The sequence below is a fragment of the Pseudorasbora parva genome, chromosome 1 (assembly GCF_024679245.1).
Source record: "Pseudorasbora parva isolate DD20220531a chromosome 1, ASM2467924v1, whole genome shotgun sequence".
NCBI lineage: Eukaryota > Metazoa > Chordata > Actinopteri > Cypriniformes > Gobionidae > Pseudorasbora > Pseudorasbora parva.
In genome coordinates, this window is record NC_090172.1 from 46,837,736 (window position 1) to 46,864,507 (window position 26,772).

General features: G+C 36.0%; 2 protein-coding genes and 1 long non-coding RNA gene across 3 annotated transcripts in view; 1 reads left to right on the forward strand and 2 right to left on the reverse strand.

Annotated features, from left to right (window-relative positions):
* Positions 1-26,772, forward strand: part of LOC137084894 (uncharacterized) — a 73,082-nt gene that overhangs the window by 41,540 nt on the left and 4,770 nt on the right. The window lies entirely within an intron of this gene.
* Positions 1,008-8,630, reverse strand: si:ch211-196f2.6 (immunoglobulin domain-containing protein). The gene is made up of 5 exons (XM_067443059.1): positions 4,364-8,630; positions 2,567-2,932; positions 2,353-2,485; positions 2,172-2,220; positions 1,008-1,522 (listed from the first exon to the last, which is right to left on the reverse strand). The coding sequence occupies exons 1-5, from the start codon at positions 4,413-4,415 to the stop codon at positions 1,268-1,270; spliced, it is 855 nt and encodes a 284-aa protein (XP_067299160.1). The 5' UTR covers positions 4,416-8,630; the 3' UTR covers positions 1,008-1,267.
* nat16 (N-acetyltransferase 16) lies at positions 9,542-26,562 on the reverse strand. Its single transcript, XM_067443068.1, has 4 exons — positions 26,409-26,562; positions 20,381-20,604; positions 16,840-17,064; positions 9,542-16,725 (listed from the first exon to the last, which is right to left on the reverse strand). Exons 2-4 carry the CDS (start codon positions 20,594-20,596, stop codon positions 16,159-16,161), a joined length of 1,008 nt encoding a protein of 335 aa, XP_067299169.1. The 5' UTR covers positions 20,597-20,604; positions 26,409-26,562; the 3' UTR covers positions 9,542-16,158.

Below are 26,772 nucleotides of genomic sequence, written 5' to 3' on the forward strand. Positions count from 1 at the left end.
TGTTAAATAAAAGAGATATTAACAATATAACACTTTATTGTTATCAAACATTTTAGATAGTTGCAATTATTACATTCCATGATACCTCTCTGAGGTAGCCTATGGCGGGGACATGCACATTTTGTTACAAATGCGATATCTCAACTCAATTAAATATGTATTTTGTAACTATTGATACAGAATACAAACATTTGATAATTTATTGGTATTTAAAGTTTGTTTCAACTGTTGTAAAGTAGAGGGACACCACTTTCCAACACAAATGAAGAATGACCCAATAAAGCAGTTAAATAGCCTAATAAACTGCCTTTTTAAAATACTATAGGCTACAACGTTGAAGCCATTTCCTTTTCAAAAACAGTATCGTAGCTCCGCCAAGCGAGTAGAGGGCGACACTGCAGTTTTGTATAGGCCTCAATAAAGAGAAAACATGTATAAGGTTGAATCTTTTTACAGTCTGTGGTTGAATCCTAAATTTCACACTTCTATGCATTTTCGGTCTTGTGAACTTACAATAGCTGTCGCGTGTCCGTTAAATCCACGATACCATAAGGTGTCCCAATCATCATTTTAGGGTTCAGAAGGTTGCTCACGAGCGCCCCCTTTGAGGCCGTTATATGCCCTCGATGCACCTTCAGCTGAGCCAGAGTCTGCAAGTTTGCGAGTTGTTACGGCAGAAGACTTTACCCGGCAGTCAACGAGGCATTATGTCACGAAAGTGCAGACTCCGAGGGTTTAGGGTGCCAAAATTGGGATCCAGCCTAAAAAGTGATTCATGAGCGTCTATGTTCATGAGAGGATATATGTATCGACGTCACTTTCCCGCCGGAACACGCCCCCTCTGCCGGGCAGATTACACATAGCAAATTTTCCTGTGAACGCTTTATAGGCTACAATATATTTCTAACTCCAGGTGATCACTTATATCAGTGTACGTCACATGCCTACCCTCTGTTATGGAAACTTACAACCACAGGAAGTAGGCTACAAAACCAGAACAAGCTCTATATACTTTAAGTGTTCTTTATTTAACAGTAGGGGTTCAAAGTAAAATAGGCATCATGAATGTAATGCACTGTATGAGACTTTGACGTGTGGAAAATACTTGAGACTTAAGTTGTGGAAATGTAGCTAGATTGTTAAATATTCATACATTTTTTCAGTGATGAAATCTGGAAGAAAGATTCTTTAATACATTGCAAATAAGCTTTATATTATTTTACATTGATTTGCTTTGGGAAAACTGGATAATACTGTTGAAATGCAATCATTCCGTTGTATCTGGCCTCAAGGGGCTGCCCTCTACATTTCTCTTTGGTAAGGGACTCTGTCCTAACAGGTGATAAACATGTCCTTGATCCGTCATGGTACCTTGTGTCCATGCCTTGGGTTGGCCTTGGTAAGACTTCCACAGCCGCCCATAGAATAGGTCTTTTTTGATCTTGGCATAAAGTTTTGAGGGGTCAAAGCCATTTGGAGAACTTTGAGAAGTGTGTGCATCATCTGATCCTTCTGCATATGTCTAAAGTAAGAGATTTACAATTTAAGATGGTTTTATTATTGTTATTAAAATATGGTTAAACTAGCCTACGTGTGTGTGTGTGTGTATATATATGTATATATATATATATATATATATATATATATATATATATATATATATATATATATATATATATATATATATATATATATATATATATATATATACACACACACAGACACATAACCTTAGGCTATACACACAAATATATCATAATGTTGCAGCAAACAAAGGTCGTGAGAATTGGTCATGCAGAGCAGCACTCAAACTTTAACCGCAACCAAGCACTTTCTTTAGAAAATAACAGGAAACTGATACCTTTAATGTAATCCCTTACTATGATAAAGTGCGTTTGAGATTGAAAGGAAATGGCACCGTTAAAATTCAGTACACTGCACTTTTACACTTCTAATGATTGTACTGTGAGCATTTTATGCAGCTGATATGCTTTTTGTGAATAGTCACATTTAGCATTTATAATTGTAGAATGGTACTGAATGAGCCCTAAACATGTTTAGAATGACTATTTAGAAGAATAATTAATTATTAACCTCACTCATCTTCTTAATGACAGAAACTTTATCTCTAATAATTTATGCATTGTTTTTTTACAGCTTTAAATCCTTACCTCAGCCGGCGAATCTGTCCTGTATGTTCTTATTTCAAAAGACTTCCTCCTGCAAGGTCAAATTTCCCATGAAATTACAAATATGCAGCCTTTTGCCTTGTTTGATCTTTAATGTATGTTTATATTATAAACATTAGCCTTCATTGTTTTTGTGTAAACATCTGTAAGACGTGAGCTCTACCTTCTGCAGTTGTTATTTTTGCATAAGTAGAACAGGATGGTCAGGATAAAAAGGGAAAGAATCGTTCCAATGATTATTGCACCCAAACGTCCTAATAATCCCAGCCTTGTTTCTTGTTTCATGTAAGTAAAGTCTATGATGAAAATATTACAATAAAATAAAGAGTTTCAAAGTTATGGCAGAGTATGTGTAGAAATACATGTGCAAGCATTACCTTTTATTGTAGACGCATTGATACTGACATCTTTCTTACTGATATCAGTACACTGCTCCAGTTTACCCGAAGGAAATGTTATGAACGCACAACAGATGTGCACGCTCTCATTTGATGCTGCTTTAATCAGAAGGGATGAGGATTGACGTGGAGATTTTTTGTGCTGTATCTTCACCTTATTCTTATATTCATCATTTATGAAAGTTCCAAAATCTGGATGATACGTGCCCAGTTTAGTATGATTCGGGCCTCTTAGCATCGCCCAGTTGATTTGTGTCATATTTTCGCCCCCTGAGAGGACACATGTAATGTTCTGGCCATCTCCATATAGACTGTGATTGATAGACACATCACTTTTTGTTTTGCCTGTTAAATAACACCAAAGAAAAACATGCAGAGATTACAAAGACCACACAGACATAATCCTAAAAATATTAGTTTAGTAAAAAGGCTGCGCTTCCATTCAGTAGGTGTAATTGAGAAAAAAGAAGAAAAAAAATTATTTTTAAGTGTTGTTACTAAGTCTGTCATAATTATTGATTAATCGTATTATTGAGGTTATTCAGTTAAATCACAATTATTTTAAATAACCACAATAATTGTGCAGTTTAAATTGCAATTGTGTTTGCCATCCAAATATGAAATGAAGGCATGTGTTTAATCAGACTGCATTATATTATAAATAATTACATGTAAAATTATAACATATATATAATTAATATTTATATAGATATTACATTTCACAACATTAAAGTTAATCATACACTGTAAAAAAAGTTGGGTTTTGTTGGTTTAACTTAAAAAAGTAAGTAACCTGGTTGCCTTAAAATTTTGAGTTTATTGAAATAAAAAATTTGAGTTGATACAATGAAGGACATTTGTTTAATAAATAGAAACTCAAAATATTATTGTATCTGAACCACATAAAAAATATGATAAATCATGAAAATAGCAGCATTTGGCATGTTTCACTGCGTCATCAGAAATAAAACACACAATTACCCAATATGCTTACAAAATCTTTTAATAATATTTGAATAAAGGTTGTCGAATCTCAAAAAATGTTCATTGTATTAACCCAAAATTTTAATTTCAATGAACTCAAAATTTTAAGGCAACCAGGTAACTTTTTTCTAAATAATGTTTTACAGTGTATGATTATTAATCATCACCACAATTCCTGATTGTGACATGTTACTGAAAAAAAAAAATATAGTTAATCTTCCTATCCAGTAAATCTTTGATTGTAAACTTGTATTGAATAATGCATCAAACATAAGCCACAATGAAGCCGTTTTATATTTAGTCTCAGAAGTGGTTTATATAGGCCTACCGCAATTATATACTGCCCTAAAATGTTTCAATGAGCAAAGTGTATGACGCATGTTGAAACCACAATACAAGCTGCGTTTAGAAGCAAAAAATGTTACGTGCTCTATTAAATTTATTGATCTTTAATTAAAATAAAAAATAAATGCGAAACGTGTCTATGTAAACTCTAAAAAAGTGATTTCTAAAAATATATCACAGAATGAACATGAAATATGCTATGCAACCCATTCATTAAAAGGTATAATACAACTGAAAAGTAATATGATAATAGGTGATTGATTATAAAACGAAAGTGTCAGTGAAAGTGTGAAGGTGTTGACGTGATATGTCAGCATTAGTGTGTGTTGACATTGACAGCTTAATTTACTTTACAATCATTGTTGTCATTCTATGACTTTAACCGTCCAAATGCATAAACAAAATGGGCATCCTCTGTGTCAAACTAATAATGCAATATGCACTTACCTGATTCCAGGAAGTAAAGTATGATAAGAGCACAAAGAAAGCTGCTGTTCATGGTTGTTGAGCTAAACCAACACTGACTTTCTTCTCCGCCTGTTTCCTGCTTTGTCTGGGGTGTTTAATTTTAGCGTGTTGTTATACTGACTTCACACGGCAGCTCTATACCTGTAAGTCTTACCATCAGCCATTTTGAATGAGAAATTTTCTTCTGTCTTTTTTTTTCGTAGCTTTTTTAACTTTTTGCTTTTATTGTCAACTCAGACCTTTGATGTCTCTAAGGAAGTGATGCTTAGTGAACACGTGGGAGTTTCCAACAAGCTTGCCTTTCTACTCAGAAACGGCACTCAATTGTCAAAAGTTTAAAAGTATAAGGCTAGTACCATATTATTTGAAATGTAAAAATTAGTCATGCTCACCACATTTAAAAATAAAATAAAACTGCACTAAAAAATAGAGATGAAAAATAAGAGGAAATGGAATCTATGAATGGAAACTGCAAAGGAATGGCCACAATAATGGAAACAGATCAAATATGTTAATACCAAAACGCATCAGCTTTAATTCTCAGGGCAACTTTAATCCACATTGAAATGAAGCATGATATAGTGTTCAGTCAGGAAGTCAATTTTACTACAAGGTGAGAATTGAGACACACACACACAGACACACAGACACAGACACACACACACACACACAGACACACAAATGTCAAGCTAGGGCTGTGCTGGCATTCTAGAGCCGTGATTGCCAACCATTTTCTGTCTTATGCTCTCACACAGCCCCATCTGTAAGACTGTCAGTATATTGACACCAAACCATGAAGATGTTCATTTTAATTCTTAATATCAATAAATTGTCCATTATTATTATGATTCACTTTTAAACAAAAAAGATGTAGGGATCATCTGTTTCATATATGTTTGTGTGAGATTTACGTCTTTAGTTCTGTTTCCTGTGTTTCAGTTAGTTTCCATGGTTCATAGTTGGAGTATACCAGCTGCACCTGTCGTTAATTTCATTTGGTTTGGTCTTGTAAGCTCTGGTAGCTTCGTGTTTTGTTTTGAGTTTATGTGAAATAAAATCATTGCTGCTGTGATTAGATCCATTTCCTCAAAAATACCTGCAACCATGGCCATGATTTCATTTAATTTCCTTTTAATAACAGTTTATTGTAACTTGTAACCAATTTGAAAAATATATTCAGTAATGCATCTGTTAAATGGGACATCTTCAAATATTATTATTATTATTATTATTCAGATGCAGATTGGTTGCATTTAAAATCTAACCCCCAGTTTCACAAACAAGGCTTAAGCCTAGTCCTAGACTAAAAAAATATAGTCTTAAAATATGTCAGTGTCATTTTTTTGTCTCAAGATGCACACCAGTAATGTCTAACATTGAATCAAATTTATTCACAAGAATTGTTGCCTAAGGCAAGTTTAAAAAAAATCTAAGCCCTGTCTGTGAAACCAGGCCTGCATTTTCCCAGATTATTTAAAAGTTTAACATTTTGTAACTTTAGACCAAGCGAAATGTTCTGCAAGAAAAGTAGCTCTCTTAGCAGGTCATTTTGTGTGTAGGTCACACTGTCCTCTTTCAATACATCCACCTTCCCTTTCCTCCTATAAATGGACTTGAGCCTAATTTACACTCAGTCCACAGCATGTGCTGTCTCTCTCTCTCCTGCTTTCCTACGCATAGACACACACACATTTAACACACAATCCTCTGCCCTGCTCTGACCCACAACAAATCCATTTGAGTTATTTATGAGCCATTAACATCTGCTCCCCTTAAAGACTATATCTTAATCTTTTCAGCTTTCTGAAAAAAAATCTTTGAAATGCAATTTTCTATACCATTGGAAGATGTAGCTTCTTGAATTTATTTCTAAGCCCGGTTTTACATATATAGTCAGACACACAAACCCTGCCTGCCTCAGACTGCACTGCTCTTATTAAGAGTTTAGACTTAACCAGGAAAATCTATATTTACACAGACACATTCAAGCGGATGTTTTTAGCACAATCTTTGTTGTCATTTATAAAGATTTATAGTTATGTGATTTGTCTGATCAAGATGAGATCATGATTTGTTGTCCTGTAGTGTATGAGCTTAAAATAACATCTAGAATGAACAAGCTAATGTCCCCCTTTGTGCTTTGTTCTTAAATTCGGTCTGCTTAATTATTTTCCTTTCTATTTTTATGACACATGTGCGTCCTTTTTCTGTATCCTCTGCTTCTTCCTCTGACCCATTTTCTCTCCTACCGTCTTTCTCATTCTCTCCACCCTTCCCCCACTTCCATCTGTCAGATGGACAGGTGTACATACAGAGGTTTCAGAGCTCTGTGTGTGGCATGTGATCATGTGCTAACTAATACTATATTGCTGTAAATATAATTTAGGCAATGCATGACAGACCAATCCCCCCACATATGTAGATTAATTACCTTTACAGACTTGCACATACATTAATACATACACACGTGTGTGTTTGTTTATAATCATTCACAGAGGGCGTGTTGCATAATGCATGTATGTAACACCATATCCATCACCCTGTTTTTCTATATTCTGTCTCTTGGAATACAATAGCATGTTTAGTTTGTGTACCCGTTAGAAAGATGATGCCAGATTGTGTGCATGATTGAATTTCCCCCACTTCTTCTTCTTTAACCCCAGCCTTTCAGTATCCTTATGGGGTTTTATACCCTGAACCCCCACCCCCACTTTACCACATAGGCTGACCTCACTGCATTTTATTACACTGCAACGCTGCTTTCCCATCCCCCTCCGTATAGCTCTGTATAGCAAGAAATAGAGTTTGGGTAAATTCCACTCTGACGCTGTCTAGGCCATTGCCATTATATAACTCACAAAGGACCTCGTCTCGCTCTCGCTCTCTCTTTCTCTTTCTTTTTTTTTTTAAACAAGAATAGTTCAATCTTATTAGTACATGCAGTACCATTTCATATCACATCATTTTTGCAACCACATAATCCCACCTCATTTAGTATTATGAAATGTGAATGTCAAATGTCAAATGTGATGATTTTATTTTGATTTGAACATCTTTTTTGGAGCAAACATTCAATGTAATTCCAACAGGGTCAGAAATGAACTTTTCTTTTTAAGGAGCAATTAATTTACAAGGTTTTATCTTTACGATTATAGGAGCAATTTGTTTAGTTTTTTTTGTTTTTTACAATTATCTCATTAAATATATCTGTGTTGTTGTTTTTTTTAGGTAAAATACTTCAATTAACCAGTTACTTCAATCCATTACATTACTATAGACTGACCAATGAAAAAAAATTCAACATCAACAAAAGCTATCTTTACACTGCGAAGGTGGAAGAGAAGCTGAATCTGACATGGCATTTATTTACACAGGCTATTAATGCAGCTTATGTACATGTATTTAAACTATTTAAAAATGATCGGTTATATTGCTCAAAGCTGCACACTGCATTAAAAATAATCTGACGCAACATGAGCAAATGTACTGTAAATGTAATGTAATGCTGAAATCGACACATTTAATTAATTTCTTAATTCAATAATTAGCTTAATTGAGCCGGGGCCTTTTTTGCCCCCTCGTCCCAATCCCCCATTCATTTTAGAACCTGGATTCCAACTATAGAAACGGACAGTTTTCCCAGCATTCAACTGTAATCCCAACTATCACACTGATTCTTTTTTTTAGGGTGGCACACTTAATTCAGAAAACAAGTCAAATATATTTTCTCTTCTCTTGTTATTATAAAGTTGCCTAAATTGATCAAGATGAAATAATGCTGCTTATTTACTGGCTTCTGAAATATGCCACTCTCCCAAAAGCAACCAAGTAGGATGCGCCAAAAATATCAGGAACTAATTGATTGAGTTGTGATGTCAAACTCTAGACTCATTTGATTTAATCTTGCCTCTGATTTACTTATCTGAATTGGAGTGCAATGAAATTCTCAAATGTTCGTTGTAATACAAGAACAGGTGGCATGGGTTTAATTCTTCAAACCCATCTTTAGCAGCTGTCCACCTCTCATGTTCTGTCTGCCACCATTTTTACCAAACATTTGAAACATTCATATTTTCCTAAGTGTGTTTATTAAGAAATGTTCATCCATAAGACACTATTGTTCTAGCGCAGCAGTGAAATAGAGGTCAATAATGTGAGGCTGCAGTGACAGCTGCTCCTCGTGTCAGCATAGTTCAGCAAAGAAGCTTCTCACGTTCTCCATTTGTCATTGCCTTATATATATATATATATATATATATATATATATATATATATATATATATATATATATATATATATATATATATAATATCCTTGCTCCACCTAGCACTGCTTTTGTTTCACTTATCTTATGCTATACCATTCTATAGCCTGTGGCTGTGGCTGCATGTGTGTTGCTTACCAAGCCAAAATGTTTCACATTATGTGCTGGCAGTGCATGTGTTCTCTGTAATATAATGGTGTAATCGTTTTTATGGATAACAGTGGGCCTGAAGACACAGCACTAGATTTTGGGGTGGTTAATATACTGTCACTGTGCAGCATTGCACATTTTGCAAGTGTTGACTATGCAAGTGAGTCCATCAATAACATAACAGCTCATCAAAGATTTAAAAACCCCATCGGCACGATCCTTGTGGAAAGAAATGAAACATGCTTAACAAACAACAAACATAAATAGTTGCATCTTACCAAGCATCCTGGCTAAGAGTTCAAGTAATTAGTAAGCAGCGTTTTATTATACCTGCAGTTTCTTCTTGGTGACTAAGGCCTAGCTTGGCAAGCATTGTGTATTGTCAGCTGCTTGTCCTGGTATTTCTCTGTAATGTGATTTGTGTACTGTGTTGTGCCGTAGGTCACTTTGAAAGCATCAGCTGAGCTTCTGTTAATACACATTGTTATGCATAAAAAACAAAAACAAATGCAGGCTCTCATTTCTTTCAGATTAACTGCCATTTAACACTTGCAACAACGTTCACTCCCTGTGGTTTTTTTTTCCTTAATTTGTTTCAAATCATTCTATGCCTTGTTTGTTTAAGGGTTGTTTTAGGGATTTTTTTTTCTTTTCTTTTTTTTTTCTTTTTTTGTTTGTTTGTTTATTGCTAAATAGCACAATATACAAGTAGGTAAACACACACACACACACACACAAATATCTCTAACACTAAGTTTTGATTAACAATTTGGAAAATAAAACACTTATTCTAGTACATCAATTCAAAACATCACTTAGCGAATAACATCTAAACTATGCTATTTAGATACATTTTGTTCATTCTGATACTGCATTGCAACTACAGCAAGTGGCTAAAACCTCACCAGTCCTTTTACAAATGCATTTGATCAACAATATTAGTCACAGGTCTTCATATAAAGCCATTTTGTTATCTGCCATATTTTCACTCTTGCAAAGGAATTACTACATCTGTTGCCATTAAAGATAGAGCTCATTACGGTTACGGTGTTACAATGGCAATGACAAACACTCTGACAACATAAACACTAGTTAAAATGTTAAAAATGTTAAATGATTATGCACATGGTAAAGGTAAATACAAAAACCACAACAAAAGGGTGACATAATCCAAGAAAAGACTGCAGTGACATTGTTTGTTTTCAATCACATATTGCAGTCATTAAAAACTGAGCTCCAAAAAGTCCAATATGTAGGAAAGATCTCAATGGATAATATACATAATTTCAACATTTGTGGTCTTGTCAGAGACTGTATTGATCTTATGGTTTTGGGCTTTTTTTAAATGGCAGAATATGGAAACATGACAGTAGTATTTTCATCTGGTTTTCTACTGCATTCAGCATGTGATCTTTGGGAAATTGTAAATACAATTACTCATCACACTTGACAGCAGAGACATAGCTCGTACCTTAGACGTTCTAGATTTTTACATAAATTTACATTTTGTTCAATCTTAGAGGTAAACAAAAATTACGTGCAGTAGATTTGTCCTATACATTATAAACATACACATTTCATTTAAGGTAACAATATACGATAGACCACATAGACTAGTTTCATGGCCATTGGCATATCTGTTACTTGTAAGTAAGATAAGGTTCCTTCATACCATCTGCCTATAGTCACACTTTAATCTGCTTCTGGATCATCCTGGATGATCATTCTGGATCATCCACCCCTTTACAATTTCCTACTTACATTCGTTGGTACATTTAACATGTAGTGAAGGCAAATTTAAACTCTTGTTTTTAAAAGAATAGGGAATGTAAGTTAAATGAACTAAATTAAAATAATTAATTATTGCAAACTTAACAAATGTACCAGCCAGGATTCGCACTCGATTTAACATTGTTCTAGACCTGTAAATCTGTCATCTATCAAAAATAAAAATAAACAAAAACTACAAATAAAAACAACATAAAATATCAATATTAACAAAAATGATAGCAGTTACAGTTTATAGATAAACCACTGTCTACAGTTCACACATTATGGCCTCTGCTGTAATGATTTTATGATGTTGGTTTTAAGAAGTGACAGTTTCTAGTTTTGGATACATTTCTAAATATATATATATATAGTGTTAAAATTTTCTTTGAGTTATTTTTTAAGTGTACAAAGAAATAGGTATATAGAGATGCACACAATTACAATAAAATACAAAAAAAGAAAAACACAAAAAAACAGGAAAATAACAAGATCAGATCCTTTTACACAACTAACGAAGTATTATATGCTATAATTACTATTAAAAAAAAATAGCATGGCTAAAAAACAAAGGAAAATAATAAAGGTTTATCCTTACCATTTTTAAATACCCTGTCTAACTTCCACCATTAATTTGTGTTATCGTCGGTTTCAATTTGATCGTTTCTAAATGTCATTGTATTAGTACAGGGTCTTTGTGCTCAGTGTGAATCTAGTCACATGCTCATAGTAAAGCCCTTCCCCACCCACTCACACAACATGCACATTTCAAAAACCTCTCATGGATTATAAGGTTTTTAAAAAATTACTGTATTTAAAATAGTTCTGCATCTCTCACAATCTCTGAAAAAAGAAACAGGTAACAAAATACTAAAATACTTTCCATTAGTTGTCACATCACTGCTTGAGAATAAGCAGTCGTATTGGGTGATAAAAAAAATCTTTTTAAAAAAAAAAAGGAAAACAATTATCATATAATCAAAATGCCTTTATAGCATTGAAACTGTATTCACTCTCTTGATTGACAGTTGGCCATGAGTTTTTTCTTTCTTTTAAGAAATCTCATCCATAAGCATAAGTTTCCCATCATAGGTATATGCTAATTGCTCAAACACACAAAACATGACGCACCCAGTTTGTATCTAGGGCTAATGGGAAGACTTGCGTGAAAACATACTCAACAGCCACTGCTGCATCAAGAGAATGGATGACATGGACATTCAAACCACCACCTTCTTTGAGGTCTGTATAGAAATCATGGTCCCTGCTTTGCTGATAGTGGTAAATATGTCCATCAGCGGTTTCAGACAGGTACAGTGTGGTTTATTCAGACCATGGTCATTTAGTAGGAGCTTTGTTACTACTATGGATAGCCTATCAAATGAGGAGCACACTGATAAAAATATCCTTGAATTTAAAAACGTTATGCAGATAGATCTACGCTCCTATTGCGATTACAAAAAATATAGTGTTATTCACTGAATGACCATAACTGTTACAGAAACACACACTGATGTTTTATGAAGATCCCCACTGTGCTTTGGAATATCTACATATCTACAGTATAAAGTGCAGCACATCAGAACAGCTAGATGAATGGTTAATCCAATCGGATTGATGTTGGATGATTCTGACATGGCATGAGATAAAATATGATTTGCATCAGGATCTAGTTGCATTTTACCTCCAAATACTGCATGAGATTTGTAGATTAAATGTAACAAAATAGCTTAGTGCACCACAAGTGAAAATACCTGTGTGATTTAGCCATTTCAGAAGCATCTGTGTATAGACACAGTATATGTGTTTTTCTATGGAAAACAACTAAGGGAGAAGCAGAGTTGAAGCTCTGCTAGTGCAAATCAGCAATTCAACTGATATCACCTGGATAAGGCTTTCAGTTAAGTTTTCAGTTTTGAATAGTGACTTGGAATTCAAAAAACATCTCCCTGGTGGTTTTCCTCTCGTTTTCGTTCACAAAACATACAATACACAGCTGATTCTAATACACTTAAAGCCCTTCATAAACATTACAAAGCAGTCAGGAAAATGAAAAATAAACGTTGCCATTGTGAAATAAACAACAAAAATCAGGAGCAGCGTGGTAAAGGACAGTGCATTTGTATGACTAGGCTGGAAGCAAGGAGTCTTCTTATTTGAACCTCACCTGCTCACTATTTCCATGTGTCAGGCTGATGTGGATCAGGTGGAAGGTAAAGGGAGTCTGGGGCTAACCCTTGTTCTACGCAAGATGACACTTTCGCTATCCCGTTTCACTTACTCGGAGACGAGCCCTGAAACTTTAACTGGCCTACAGTCATACAGGATAGCAAGCCATGTGTATCTATTTGCTTTTGTGTGTCTTAGCACTCGAGGTATAACTTTAGTGCTGAGTCTAAAAAACCAGAGCTTGGGAAATACCAGTCAGTCTAGAGTATGGCGTCTTTCTAAATAGTCAGTGCTTGCTAGAGATGACTTCCCTTTTTGTCACAAATACAGCATTGTAAATAATTCCTACAATATGTCCCTAGTCGTTGGCCATCTGCACAATACAAAATTAATGTTTACTCATTTTTAGAGTGGTAACATGATCTGGATTACATGTCCTCTCCTCGCTACCTATTCCTAGTATAGCCCCGGCTTCATCTCTCATCTCCTTCTGCAACCTGTCTTTTTTTTTCCATTCCAGAAAAAGAAAGTGAAAAGCCACTTCATAATTGAAAGAAATAGGTTTAAAGTTCAGTCCACGTGTGCCAGCAAAACAAGGGGCAACGTATCCCTTTACATCTCTTCCCCATCAGGTGGTCACATGCCTCTAACCTTTTATAGTCTCATGGCCCTGACTCCAGGACCTGTGTAAAATATAGAGTTACAACCTCCAGCACAATTCACAAATACTTGGAAAAGCGATTAGACATCAAAAGTGCTAAAAGGTGGAGCTGAAAGATAAAACCAACAACAAAAGAGAAATATTCTTAAGTGATTACAGGATTACCTTAACGTCTGGCAGATAAAAGTGACAAAATAAAGTAACAGCTAAATATAGAGGCAAGTGACCGAACCCTGCACCGACGCTAAGGTAAACTGGCATAATACATAACACTTAAATCTAAATGCACTGCACTATGTACAACAGAAAACACAAACCGTACACATTTTGGGTCTCTGATCCGCCATGTCTAAATATGACGAGTGCTTTAGAAAGGAGAAAAGGGCCAATTAAAAATAGCATATCAAGGATGCTTGACTCTAACATAATTTGTAGCATTTTAAAGGCCAATATACAATGTTTTGAGTTGAGAAAATGTCATTTCCATGGGAAACTGAAGCATTAATGTTCCTTGTGCTTCTCGACTACATATTTTTTAATTGACTTTGACCATTTTCTCTGAAAGCACATAGCAGACATGAAGGATTTTGAGATTCCAGCCATGAAAGAATTTGAACAAAAATTCCCTTTCAAATCACCCCCCACCCCAAACGAACATATAAATGTATATATATGTACACCTATACAAATGCAATAAACTGACACTTGAATTGCAGTTAATAATCTTCAAACAAAATGCCTTCACTTTCAGAATCACAAAAGGCTGCCTGTATACTGACCACAGCGACACAAGTCCCACATGCAGCTGTCCAAATGGAGGAGACGAGGCCTCCTTTTCGTCAGTGGATGTTGAAAGTTCATACAAGGATACAAAATAAGTCCACCAAATCAAGTCAAGCCAGACACATAATTAGTAATAAGAGTAAAGAAATTCAGGGTTTCAGTTTAGTGGATACAGGTTGTTTTTCAGATGTGTCTGAAAATCGTGAGTGGACTCTGTGAGGACTGAAACTTTAAGTTATATTAAATTTATAATTTATATTATCTTAAATATAAAAATTAAGATAAAAATGAATAGAACCTTTGTTTCATTTAACTTTCCAATTAGTACCATAAAATTATCTATTTGATAAACAAACAGCGATCCATTTGCTAGTGTGGACTGTGTGTCTCTCATTCTGGCACAGTGCTTCTGGGAAATGAACATGCTGCAATTTGGGTTTGGGGCAAAATAACTAAATATGGTTCTGAAGATGTCTGAAGGCTTTTTTGTTTATCTGTGTTGGTAAAATTTCGCTTCACTTTCTTCCATGACAAGGCCAATAGAATGAGATTGTGTCCTTATCTTCGGCATAATAAAAATGAGCACTGGTGATTTCATCCATTCTTTTCCACCAGATAAATTGTCAACTTAAAATTCTTCATAGAGATGAGCGACTGTCACTTGTCCTTCTCGGGTTTCAAATTGTCCAGAATATGAGGGTTTGTTTTCTTGATTCCTTGGGTGAATCGCCCGAGTCTGATGAAAATTTTCAGAGGTGATGTTTTCTTTTTCATTCTTCATTTCCTTAAGGTCACGTTTCTTCTTAATTCTATGTATAATGTAACAACACTACATAGTGATGTCTCCATTGAATTATAACTAAATGATTTTTAAATTAACTATTTAAGAAAGAACATTTATACAAAAATGTATATATCCCTAGTTATATTTTCTGCATTTTGTATTTAAATGTGATCCAGTTAGTCAGTTTATAATAATTTTAGAAATAAAAATGTAATCAAATTGTACGTCTGTTTCATTATTAGTTATTAATCATATTTACCTGAATGTATTTCTAGCAATATTCCAGTGTATTATTGAAATTGCACTTTAAATTTACAGTTAGGTATATATATACTGAAAGAACATGGTTTTAGGTTCTTGTACTTAAAGCAAAAACTTGAGACTGTAATCTAAATGTATAAGCAAGTTCTCAGCCAGACATTTATAATTTGATACCGAGTTTAAAGCACTGCAAAGTACTTTTAGAGGAAATATTATTAAAGATGATTTTTCGAGGAGCATATCAGAAAGGTGTTTAGTCTGAGATTACATTTTCCCAATGTGGTAATGTTAGTAATTTCAAGTTAATTAAAACTGCCTCTAAAGACCATTTCGATTTGCATATGGGTAGCCTGTCATAAAGTCCATGTTGTTGTTTTTTTCCTCTAAATACTCTAGCAGCTACAGTGCCACATTCTGAAAAAGCAACAGACACTAAAGTGAGATCCCTTTTTTTTTTTTCATAAAGTGCCCTAAAGATTGTGCAGTTTTCTTTTCAACTCAGCATGAGTAAATATGCTTTCACTGTCAGCGATGCCAACAGAAATGAAAGGGCCTGGAACAATTTGGGTCCCTACTTTTATATTATCTGGAACTGCTCCCTCTTTTCCAGTCCCTGTCCTGTCAGCGCCACTGTTTACAGTACTGCATATGGAAATAAATTAAATAACCTAAACAAGCATCTACCACATTTATTCTAGTTTGTTCACTTACATGCATTTTATTTTCATTAATTAATTATTTGCTGTTAAAATAAATTAAATCCTACGAGAGCATTTTCATTAAGCGGAATAGAACAGATATTTTTTTGTCCCTTTAAAATATATATTTTAGGTGTTTTTTTTAGGTGCCATATTTGAAGGACATGTTTCCTCTTATCATTTAAGTTTAGTGTCTAATTTTTAAGGGAAGGTGTTTCTGAGGTGGCTCCTCAACTAAACGACATCAGACTCCACAACACACTGCTCTGTGTACTCTTTCACCAACTCCACTTTAAGGGTCTCCCGAAAGAAATCGGCCATCGGCTTCCACAGCGCGGGCTCCAGGAATACCTGACACATGACGTAACCCTTCAGAGTGCCAGTGTGGCACCTCAGGTGGCACAACAGCTGTTGTATGGCCAGCGTCAGGTCTTTACCAAACATGTCGATGTTGAGGTAGTACCAGTCATCACCGATTGGCACACGGAACGGGAAGGTGCACAAGCTGGCCATGGTTGGGTGACTGGCATCATCAACCATCCAATCAATGTCCTTCTTCAGCAGGATGGCCATGTTGCTAGACAGAGGCTTGAAGGGCTGCCAATCTTGAACGATGGTGGCATTGGGAAGCACTCCCTGCATTAGAACGTCGCTTAAGAAGAGTTGGCACACTTCTGCTGGCTCCAAACGAACTGGGATGTTTGTGGTGGACAGACCGTCCCCTGATATAGTGATATTAGGCCCAAGATCAGCAAGGCGTAATTTTAGGTCTTCAGCACGGAAGCGCACCAGGAGGATTCCCTTCACGTTTGAATTTGGTGACAGAATGGAGACAATGTGGCTTTAGCTGGTTTTATTCAAGATAAAACCTTACCTGAACAAAATGTTTATATTTTTTATGTAAATTGTTCTTACCTGTTTGGTGATGAGCCGATATTTCTGGAAGTCTTTTGGTCCCAGTTGGTCATCTCTTGTCAATCTGCTGACTTTAAGGTCAGGGTACTTGGACTTAACCAATTGAGAGCAAAACCGAAGAAGTACCCCTGCCACACCTTTCCCCCTCTCCTGTGGTGCAACACGAAGCCCTTCCACCAGCATGGTCTCACCATCATCAATAACACACACTGACTCCAGCGCAATCTGGAAAATGTAGTCGCATAAAAAGCAGACCTAAGTTATATCTACAGTAAAGGAAATGGAGAGAATAATTTACTCACCTTCATTGTGTTCTAAACCTGCATGACTTTCTTTCACTTTTGGAACACAAACGGTATACTTTGAATAATGTCTTGGTAAGTCTTTTCCATATAATAAGAGTGAATGGGGCTGGGTCTGTCAAGCTGTTTCATTTTCAGTGAATAAATACATTTAAAAGTACACTATGTAACTATTATTTGTTCAAAATTGAAATAAAGTTTGTCTCACCCCAATTTACTATGATAAGCCTATTATAAGCATTTATATTTTAGACAGGACAGAATGGTTTTTGCTGGAAATTGCATACGTCACTAGCCTGTGTGTCTTGTCATATCCGTTAATAGAGGAAAGTTGCTCCGAGTGCTTTTGATAAGCGTATGGTGTAGGAGTGGCATAGGTTAGTTTTCAGTTTTCATGCATGTCCTTATGTCTCATTTCATTATGGATTGGCATTGCGCTGGGATTGCGATTATTTTCAGGGAAATGCCGTGTCTATTAATGCGTAAACCTACTCTAGCATCTTCAGCTAGTCAGCTTGAGATCCTTGACTGTTCTAAACTGCTTATAATATCTCTTGAGCCTACAATGTTAAAAAAATATATATTGTTGGTTTTACTTCAAAAAGTAAGTTACCTGGATGCCTTAATTGTTAGTTAATTGAAATAAAAAAATAAATTAGTTAGTACAACAAAGGAGATTTAAAAGGTTTAATAAACAGAAACTCCAAAATATTATTATCTGAACCACATTATCTTAGTTGATTTGACAAATAATAAAAAGTTGTGATACCAAATCATGAAAATATTATTTTACATATTTAGTAGTGTAGTAGTGAATGTTTAATGAGCAGTAGGATAATCTCACTTTTTTTTGTTATGAGAATCATTTTCATCAGCACAGTCACGCAGAGCTAGCCTGGCTCCACCCTCCTACGTACGTCTGTTCAGTTTTCATTTTCCTTCAGCACTCTATCTGGGATTGTGGTATATTCTCTGGTTTTCTCCAATCAAATTTTAACCGGTCCAATCAGTGAACAAAGGGAGTGGCTGAGAACGATGACGTTGATGTTGTGCACTAACGTCTATGGATTGAGGTGACATATGTCACGACCAAACATTAGCGACTGGTCATGGCAGATCCAATAGTTTTAACACTTGTCAATGGAGAGGGCCAGACTCTCTGTACAAATCAAATCAAATCACCTTTATTTATAAAGCGCTTTTTACAAGTCCAATTGTTCTTAAAGGGCTAGTTCACCCTGAAATGAAATTAAAGCCATCTTTTACTCACCCTGCTGTTGATTAAATGCCCTATGTCCTCCTATCTCTTTTGGACTTCAAAAGCAGAAATTTTAAAAATAGTCCTTCACGCGCTCCTTCCTATAATGGCAGTGGATAGCGACCAGGTTCACATTACAAAAATTACACAAATGTATGACACAATGATACAGTGAGACGCACGCCATATATGGAAAACGTCCATATATATATATATGCCAAAACCAAGGCATATAAGGTTTTGTGAGAAATAAACTAGTATTCAGTCAAAACACTGAGCTCAGCGTTACTCTGTGCGCATTCCTGTAATGACTAGTATGAACCGTCAGCAGGCGCGGCGCTCATGCTCAGACTGTTGACATAAAAACACAGATAAACACACACATTTCGAGAAATCAGAAAAAAATGTGACTCGTCTTTTCTATAAGGTATATGATAATAATCGAGCGTAAGCGTCAATTCTGGAGGGCTAGGTAGTCAAGACGCTGCTAACATCAGCTGTTTCTGGTCAGCTGAGATGCATCAGCTGTTTTGCATCAGTGCATCAGCTGTTCACACTCCCCTTGCTGCTAATGGCCATGATATAAACAGCGCGCATCTTCAAACAGATTCAGTTCGCTCCTAAACTGCTGTTGCTAGCTCTTTGCTGCCCACCACCTCCCCAGCTCCTCCATGTCGTGTATAACGTGGCATTTTACTTTGTCATCATTGCTGCTCTGTTCATAGGGGGAATAGTTCAGCTCTCACAGCCCTAAACTGTGCGAGTGTTCCCTAATGCTGCTGCTGTCAGAGGACTCCCTGAACAGAACCCTACCGCCAAAACATTCAATTCAGAATTATCAACTTGAATTGCAATTTATTAAAAAATTCCTAAATCGTTTTTATTTTGTTCTTGACTTAATAGACCTGACAGAAATAATACAATACTAATAATAAAAACTCCTGAAGTGAATATTGTGTACCGGTTGTCATGACAACCAAGCGCATGCTGACAGTTTGTAGTCATTACAGGAACGTGCAAAGAGTAACGGCTGAGCTCAGTGTTTTGACTGAATAATAGTTTATTTCTCGCAAAACCTTATCCTGGACACTTTCCATATATGGCGTGCGTCTCTGTATCATTGTGTCATACATTTGTGTAATTTTTGTAATGTTAACCTGTTTGCTATCCACTGCCATTATAGGAAGGAGCGCGCGCAGGACTATTTTTTTTTTAAATTTCTGCTTTTGAGGTTGAAAAGGGATAGAAGGACATAGGACATTGAATCAACCGCAAGGTGAGTATAATATGGCTTTAATTTCATTTCAGGGTGAACTATCCCTTTAAGCTGCTTCACAGTGTTCCCAGCCACTCTGGTGAAAACGGTGATATTATCCAGCTAATTTCATTTTCATATCTTATCAATGCGGGCAGATCGGTAATATAGTTGATATTTAGGTGTCCCCATCTGAGCAAGCAAAAAGCCAAAGGCAAAGGTGACAAGGAACCAAAACTGGAGATAAAAACTTGGGGAGAAACCAGGCTCAGTCAGGGTGCCAGTTCTTCTCTGGTTGATGAACATACAGTGTATGATTATAATTCTGGCAACATTGTATGCAATGTACGAGAGTGTGGTAGAACCAGGCTAACATAGAGGCAAAGCACAACGAAAACAATGTTTTACTGAGAAAATAATGCTGCTTTGTTTTGTAACCACTAGAGAGCACTAAAGGAACATTGTGTACCTTTAAAAAAAACTTGAATATTATGTTATGGTTTCAGGAGAAAGTTTTCAGCCTTTCGAGTTATAATTATCAACTTGTGGTCAACTAAACATAGAAACTTAAAGGTATATTATGATATTAAATGTTTATCATATCACACCAAAATGCAATAATGGAATTACGTGGGGATGAATAAATAACTTTGGCTAAACTATTCCTTTGAAGGAATGAGGCTGGAACATGCACAGCAAAATATCCCTTCATATCCGCTTCCTTACCACTTTGCCTTGCTTGCGAGCCAAAATGACAGTGCGGTTGCTCTCTTGCAGCCAGGCCTGATAGCGGGAGGGAAGATAGTCCAGGCCACCATAGATATCCTTGCTCATGGCCATGATGTCATCAAAGTCCTCTTCTGTCGCCACTGTAAACTGCAGGCCAGTCTGAGGAGGGGCCTCGGGGAGCTGAGAGCAAGGCAGGCTGTTTTCAATCTTCATCCTTAGAGCTATAGACACATCATGGAAAGAGATTTACAGATTTCAGCTTGAGCATGATACTATGATCTGTGACCCCAAAAGAGGTTCAATGTGACATTTTCCCTTCAATATATTGTCCCTGTGCAAATTTTATTTCCTGCATTTTACATTTCAAGGATGTCAAAATTGAACTTTACCAAAAACAACCATGTGAGGGTCCTTATCAGCTCAGTACAGTACAAGGTTTGTGCTTCATGTCGCAGTGTTTATCTTCCAATGCCAACACACCAGCAGGTTGGCATCAATAGTGGCAACTTGTAACCGTGCCCAAATGCGAGACAGCCGCCCCTCAGCCAACGCACATACACAGACATGTCCACCTCCTATTGCCAGAACCCTTAATCCTTTTTTTAATTCTCACTGAGCAGCATTGCCCTGGTTCCCAGTGGAGAATAAACATTTTTTGAAAGGACTTGGGGAAATAATGGTGCGAGACGTCCAGGGGAAGGTGGAGCGGATGGGTAGGCAGATGTGTGCAGGCACGCATATATGGGTAGTGAGTGTGGGGAATTGAAAGGCAGAAAATCGGTGCAGTGGAAGCCACGCTGTGAACAAGTCACAGAGCAAACATTGTTTGCACCCCCTTGGGCCCTTACCAGTTGAGAAAGCCCTGGTACTTTTCCATTGATGCACTACTGTAATGGGAAAACCCTTCATGTCCGAAAGCTTATTTGGGTTTGGCAAACATATATTGGGCAGCACTTTGTGATGCTGTGACAAAAACTATTCATTCATGGTTCAATTGCCAATTGCTATGCAATATTCGATTTCCAAATTTCCATGTGACTGTCTCAGTCTTTCATTTGCCCTTCAGTTTGTAATGGGATAGTTCACTTACCGGTAAACTAAACAGATATTTCCATTGGGCCGAATCAATGTGTTTCCCTAGATTCCCTAACCTAACTCATGCTCGGTCTATGTCTGGTAACCCTTATTAACCTCAAATTAATTTATCTCTGAAAATAAGAGAACAAAATATCAAAGCACCAATTAGCGAATTCCATCAGGTTAGTGGAATCTGTGTGGCTGCATAACGGTCCGTTAATGAGTTCGAAACAATTGTGATTTTAATTTTATTATTTCGGTTTTTTGAAGATGCGTGAAAATATACATGAAACTTAACTTCTCGATGGACTTCTGAACTAATTGTGTTAATTAGTGTCTGTGAACATGTAGATATTGTGCAATGAGATATTGTACATCTTTCAATGAGAAGTGTTATATAATTGCAAAAAAGCCCTTCTCTGCTGTTATATCATAGGGCTTGTCATCTCTCCGTGGGATAGACTTTAAAGTTGCCTCAGGCGGAGTTATTACAATTACATCACATTGAAGGAGAGGACATCAAGAAGCAAAAATGCTTTAAACATGCTTGGGGTAAAACATAAAGTATGAAAACAATAAATGTCACGAAAACATTACCATTTGCCAAGAAAACAACCACATTGTTGAGTAGATCATGAGGACCCGGGTGAGGAAGACTAAATGGTCAACATATAAAGCTTTCTGTATGTTTTACAACTGACTGCTCCATACTGTACTCTGACTGCGTGGATAACAACACTTCTTCAGAGACAACTTGCCTTCAGTCTTTCATGCCTTTATCCAAAATTATTTACATTGTATTCAGAGTATATGTTTTATCAATTCATGCATTTCTTGGGAACCATGACATTGATTTTGCTACCAGCAGCACTGTGTGAGAAGTTTCTGGTCTGGTAATGTCAGTTTCAAACATTGCAAGGAGTGATCCGTGATCAGATAGCAAAGTCCTTAACCCTGGTTATTCCAAGTGCATGATCTTTTTTAATAAATGTACTGTGAATTGTTTTGAATAAGTGTCTGTAAGGGCTACTTACTTTTAAATTAACACAACTAACCCAAGAAACCCCTGCTCTCACTTTCTATTCAAGCTGTGATATTGCTATGGTCAAATGGACTCTTATGAGTTTACTGCACACTACACAGTTGTATATATGCATGCACCTATACAACATTTAACAAAGACAATGATTTGATGCATAATAGTAAGATGTAGTGTCTGATCTGACCAACAGTATGGCACTGCCAAATAATAGGCTTCTGTGAGCTTCAGGTTCAGTTTCATTGAGATCGTTGTACCCATTATAGACTTAAGTTTATGTACCTTTGTCATTTTTAACGAGTCAGGCAAACATGTTAAAACTGAAATAGAAAAGAAAGCTTAAAATGGTCCGAAGTCCTTAATATCTTAAAAAAGAACATACCAAATACCTTAAAAAAGAACATACCAAAATGTATTTGAAATAAATTAACTGCTAAGTGCTAATGCTAAGTATACTACAAATATATTTATGTACTTAATATAATATAAATGCTTGTACTGCTGGTATACTTAAAGTCTGCTAAACTGGAACAACTAATAATTTCGTACTTAATGCACTATAGTTTTCTGGAAATATTGCTGAGGTCCAAAAAAATATATATTTGATTGTGCTAATGTGAAATTATTGCAAGTATACTTTATAGATACACTTTAAATATCTTGCATTTAAAAACTGATATTATACAGTAAACACAGTATCCTTACTAATAGTTATATTAAAACACATTTTAGGCTTAATATTAAGAAATGTCCATTGTGCAATAAAGAAGTACTCCAAATACATTTTAATTATGTTTATATCAGTAAGTCTCAAGCGATAGGTCAGTTAATGTTAATGGATTTGTGGTATATTTAGAATGATATAGACATATTTTAAATAAATCTTGGTATATGTTTTTTTCACTAGGGTAGGTTTTGCATTTCAACAGCATTTGAATAAAACACATCAATCATAGCATAAAAAAATTACAAAAACAGAGGTCAGATGTGTCTGTCTATTAGCCAGAGTTTTGTTTTCATACAAAAAAATGTAAATGAACTGGGGGAAAGTTAGGGAGGAAATGTTAGATGTTAATGTAATTTTTTAAAAAGTATATAAATATATATATATATAAGGAAGTTAGCATACAGAGAAGGTCATAAGGACATAAATGAAAGTGTAATCTAAGAAACATACAGCATGTTTCTTGTGGCACATTTACATAATCTAAACAAATACAATCCTATTCAAATAAATAGGTTTACCAGCCCTTTGCCTTTGCATAGTTTCTTCTGAACATCATACATGATGTAAATAAACAAATATTATAATGGTAAATAATTATGGACTTGATAAACCATTCATCATTCATTCTCATACATCATATAAGATAGCGATTAATTAATGTAATCTCTTCTGTCCATTGAATTCCTATCTTATTCTATGTCCTCTCCCCCTTCTGTTTCACTGTCTCAGTCTATCATTATCTAGAGGACAAAACATTGCATTCTGTAGTTTCCCCTCCCATCTATTTGTTTATATAAATTCATTAGAACAGATTATGGGACCAAAGAGGATAACCTTGAAAATAAAATAATGTCCCTTTCATAACATTTCAAATTCCTGCAATACAATTCAGTAAGAAAAAACATGTAATATATAGGTTTAGAAATTAATCAGTGTTCAATGTGAATCCATTAAAGCAAGATGTACTTGAGATATGTCCTATTAAATAAGTTATTTTGCGATGCTTTCATGTTTTACATTTTTTTAAATCTTTTTTTAATGCAGTGTCATGTTGGTGTCTCATGTCAGCATAAAGGCAAATTGACATTTAAACTGTCAATAACTTATTATGGAGCACACATTTAGGTCAGTGGCAAGTTCTGTCCTGTCACATGGTGAACACGATAACAAAGTGGAGTCAACACAGCAACCTCTGTACGAATATATGAAAATAAAGAGGCATGACAGGACCCTAGATTCAGAGAATATAATTTACCAGAATAGTTGCACCCAAAACAAAAATTGTCACAGATTATTCTCCCTCATGTCGTTCCTTGTATTCTTTTGTTCTGTGGAGTACAAAAGGAGTAATTCAAAAGAATTTTCAGGTTTTTATACAATGCCAGCTTATAGTAACCAGATAGTGTCAAACTCCAAAAAATAACTAAAAAACAAGTTATTACTCATGTGCTACATTCAGAGCCATTTGCGTTATTTGTGCATGGAACAGGACACAATTTTGGATTGTACTCCTTAAATCTCATTCTCCGTCCTGCATCTTTAAACTGCCGCATTACATATGCAAAACAACTGTTTTTTTACTTCAAACTTGGTGCGACAAGCCAAGGTTAGGGTTAGAGGTCACCACACATAAAGCTATCATATGACACAAGACATATGACCTATTTTTATGGTATGGTTTTGTCCTTTTTTGGAGTATGAAACTATAAATGGTTGGCGAACACCTTTAATAAATTCATTAATTAATTAATGCATTCCATGGAGAAAAAATAACAATACAACATCATAGACTTGGAACAACATGAGGGTGAGTAAAGAATGACAGAATTTTCATTTGTGGGTGAATTATCACTTTATTCTCTTGACAGCATTATAATGAACAAAAACAACTTGCATGCTTGACACATTATTCTTGACAGATAAAAATGTGTTCAGTCAAATTAAGACCATCAGGACCACATATCTCTCTTTAGAGGCACTGAAGTGTGTGTATGGATTTGATTTAAAATATGCGTATTAAATGCTGTATCGCAACAACAACAAAAAAGTAGCATCATAAAATGGGCCACGCATGACACTGGTATATGCCTTGCACCACTGCAGCAGATTGCCTGCACACCATGTCCATTAATATTAGGGCATGCCATATGTCTCTCCTACTTCTCGCGGTTATGTCATGTACACTGGAGGTATGGTGCGTCAGCATGGGCATTCACGTGCCAGTGGAAAATAACTATGATATGAGCCTGCCGACTTCACACCAGCAAGAACTACAAAACACGAACAGAAGGATAAGCAAATTGCATCGGTTAATCAAAAATCAAGAATCGGCCAACATTTGATTTAGAATTCTTAAAAACAAGTCAGTTATTAACATTTAACATTTCTATAATAGTATATAAATACGACAGCTATATAATGATATATTTAACGATTGGTGCATTCAGCATCTTTAAAGTCAAAGTCGTTACGTGTTCTCAGCATCATTGCAATTCGACCCCTATTGATTCGCCCCGCCCCCACTCGAACACAAATTAAAGCAATGATCTAACACAAGATCTTGCTAATAGAGCTGGCTCTAATTGTGCAATACATGCCGTATATGCATTCATACAATGTTTAGTTTGAGTTTAAAATAAATCGCCAGTAAATTCTAATAAATAAAAAATATGCATTTTTGTGCATTAGCCAAACGGTTTGACATGTCAAGCGGGGGAGGCAATAGACAGGAATCTCTATCCTCTAATTACGAAGCCGTTGCATAGTAACTATTATAACTGGGTTATTCGATGACAAATTCCATTTTCCATAAATGCCGCACCGGTATCCGGCACAGATTGAAAAACGTCGCACGCACAGAGACCAAACGAAAATGGGCTACTCGACATGAATGCCAACATATAACAAAACCTATAGGGGGGCAGGGGGCGGGGGTTCCGGCGAATTCTTTACATTTCATTCATTGCCTTATCGGCTCTAAAGGTATAAATTTGGGCCGTGCAAAATGGCCGTGAAACATGAAAAAGGGTGAGAAGGACAATAAAGCAGATGCGTGATGTTCATGTCAATTTGAAGACGTGAAAATCCAAGTACAATGATTGTTCGACCGCGTCGAGCCTTACCATGCATAGGCTGCACGAGCAAAATCCTTTCTAGCGGACACAGTGGTCAATTTCACTTACCTCTAAGTCGTGCGTCGGACCCGTGAAGAATGCAGAGGTCAGGTTGACAGATGCTGAATAGATGTAAGCTTTCGTAGCACTGCGGTTAGATTAAAGGCAGAATTTTTAGGTAATGCCGGTTCAGACTTACAATATATGAGGTATGAGGTCACTGTGAAGCCCCTCCCAGAATTGCCATCCCCATCCCATCCCCCAGTGAGGAGAAGAGAGGTATGCCAACCCCCTAAACCATCACCCAATCATGATCGACCTCTCCCTCTCTCTCTCTCTCTCTCTCTCTCTCTCTCTCTCTCTCTCTCTCTCTCTCTCTCTCTCTCTCTCTCTCTCTCTCCTCTCTCTCTCTCTCTCTCTCACTCACTCCCAA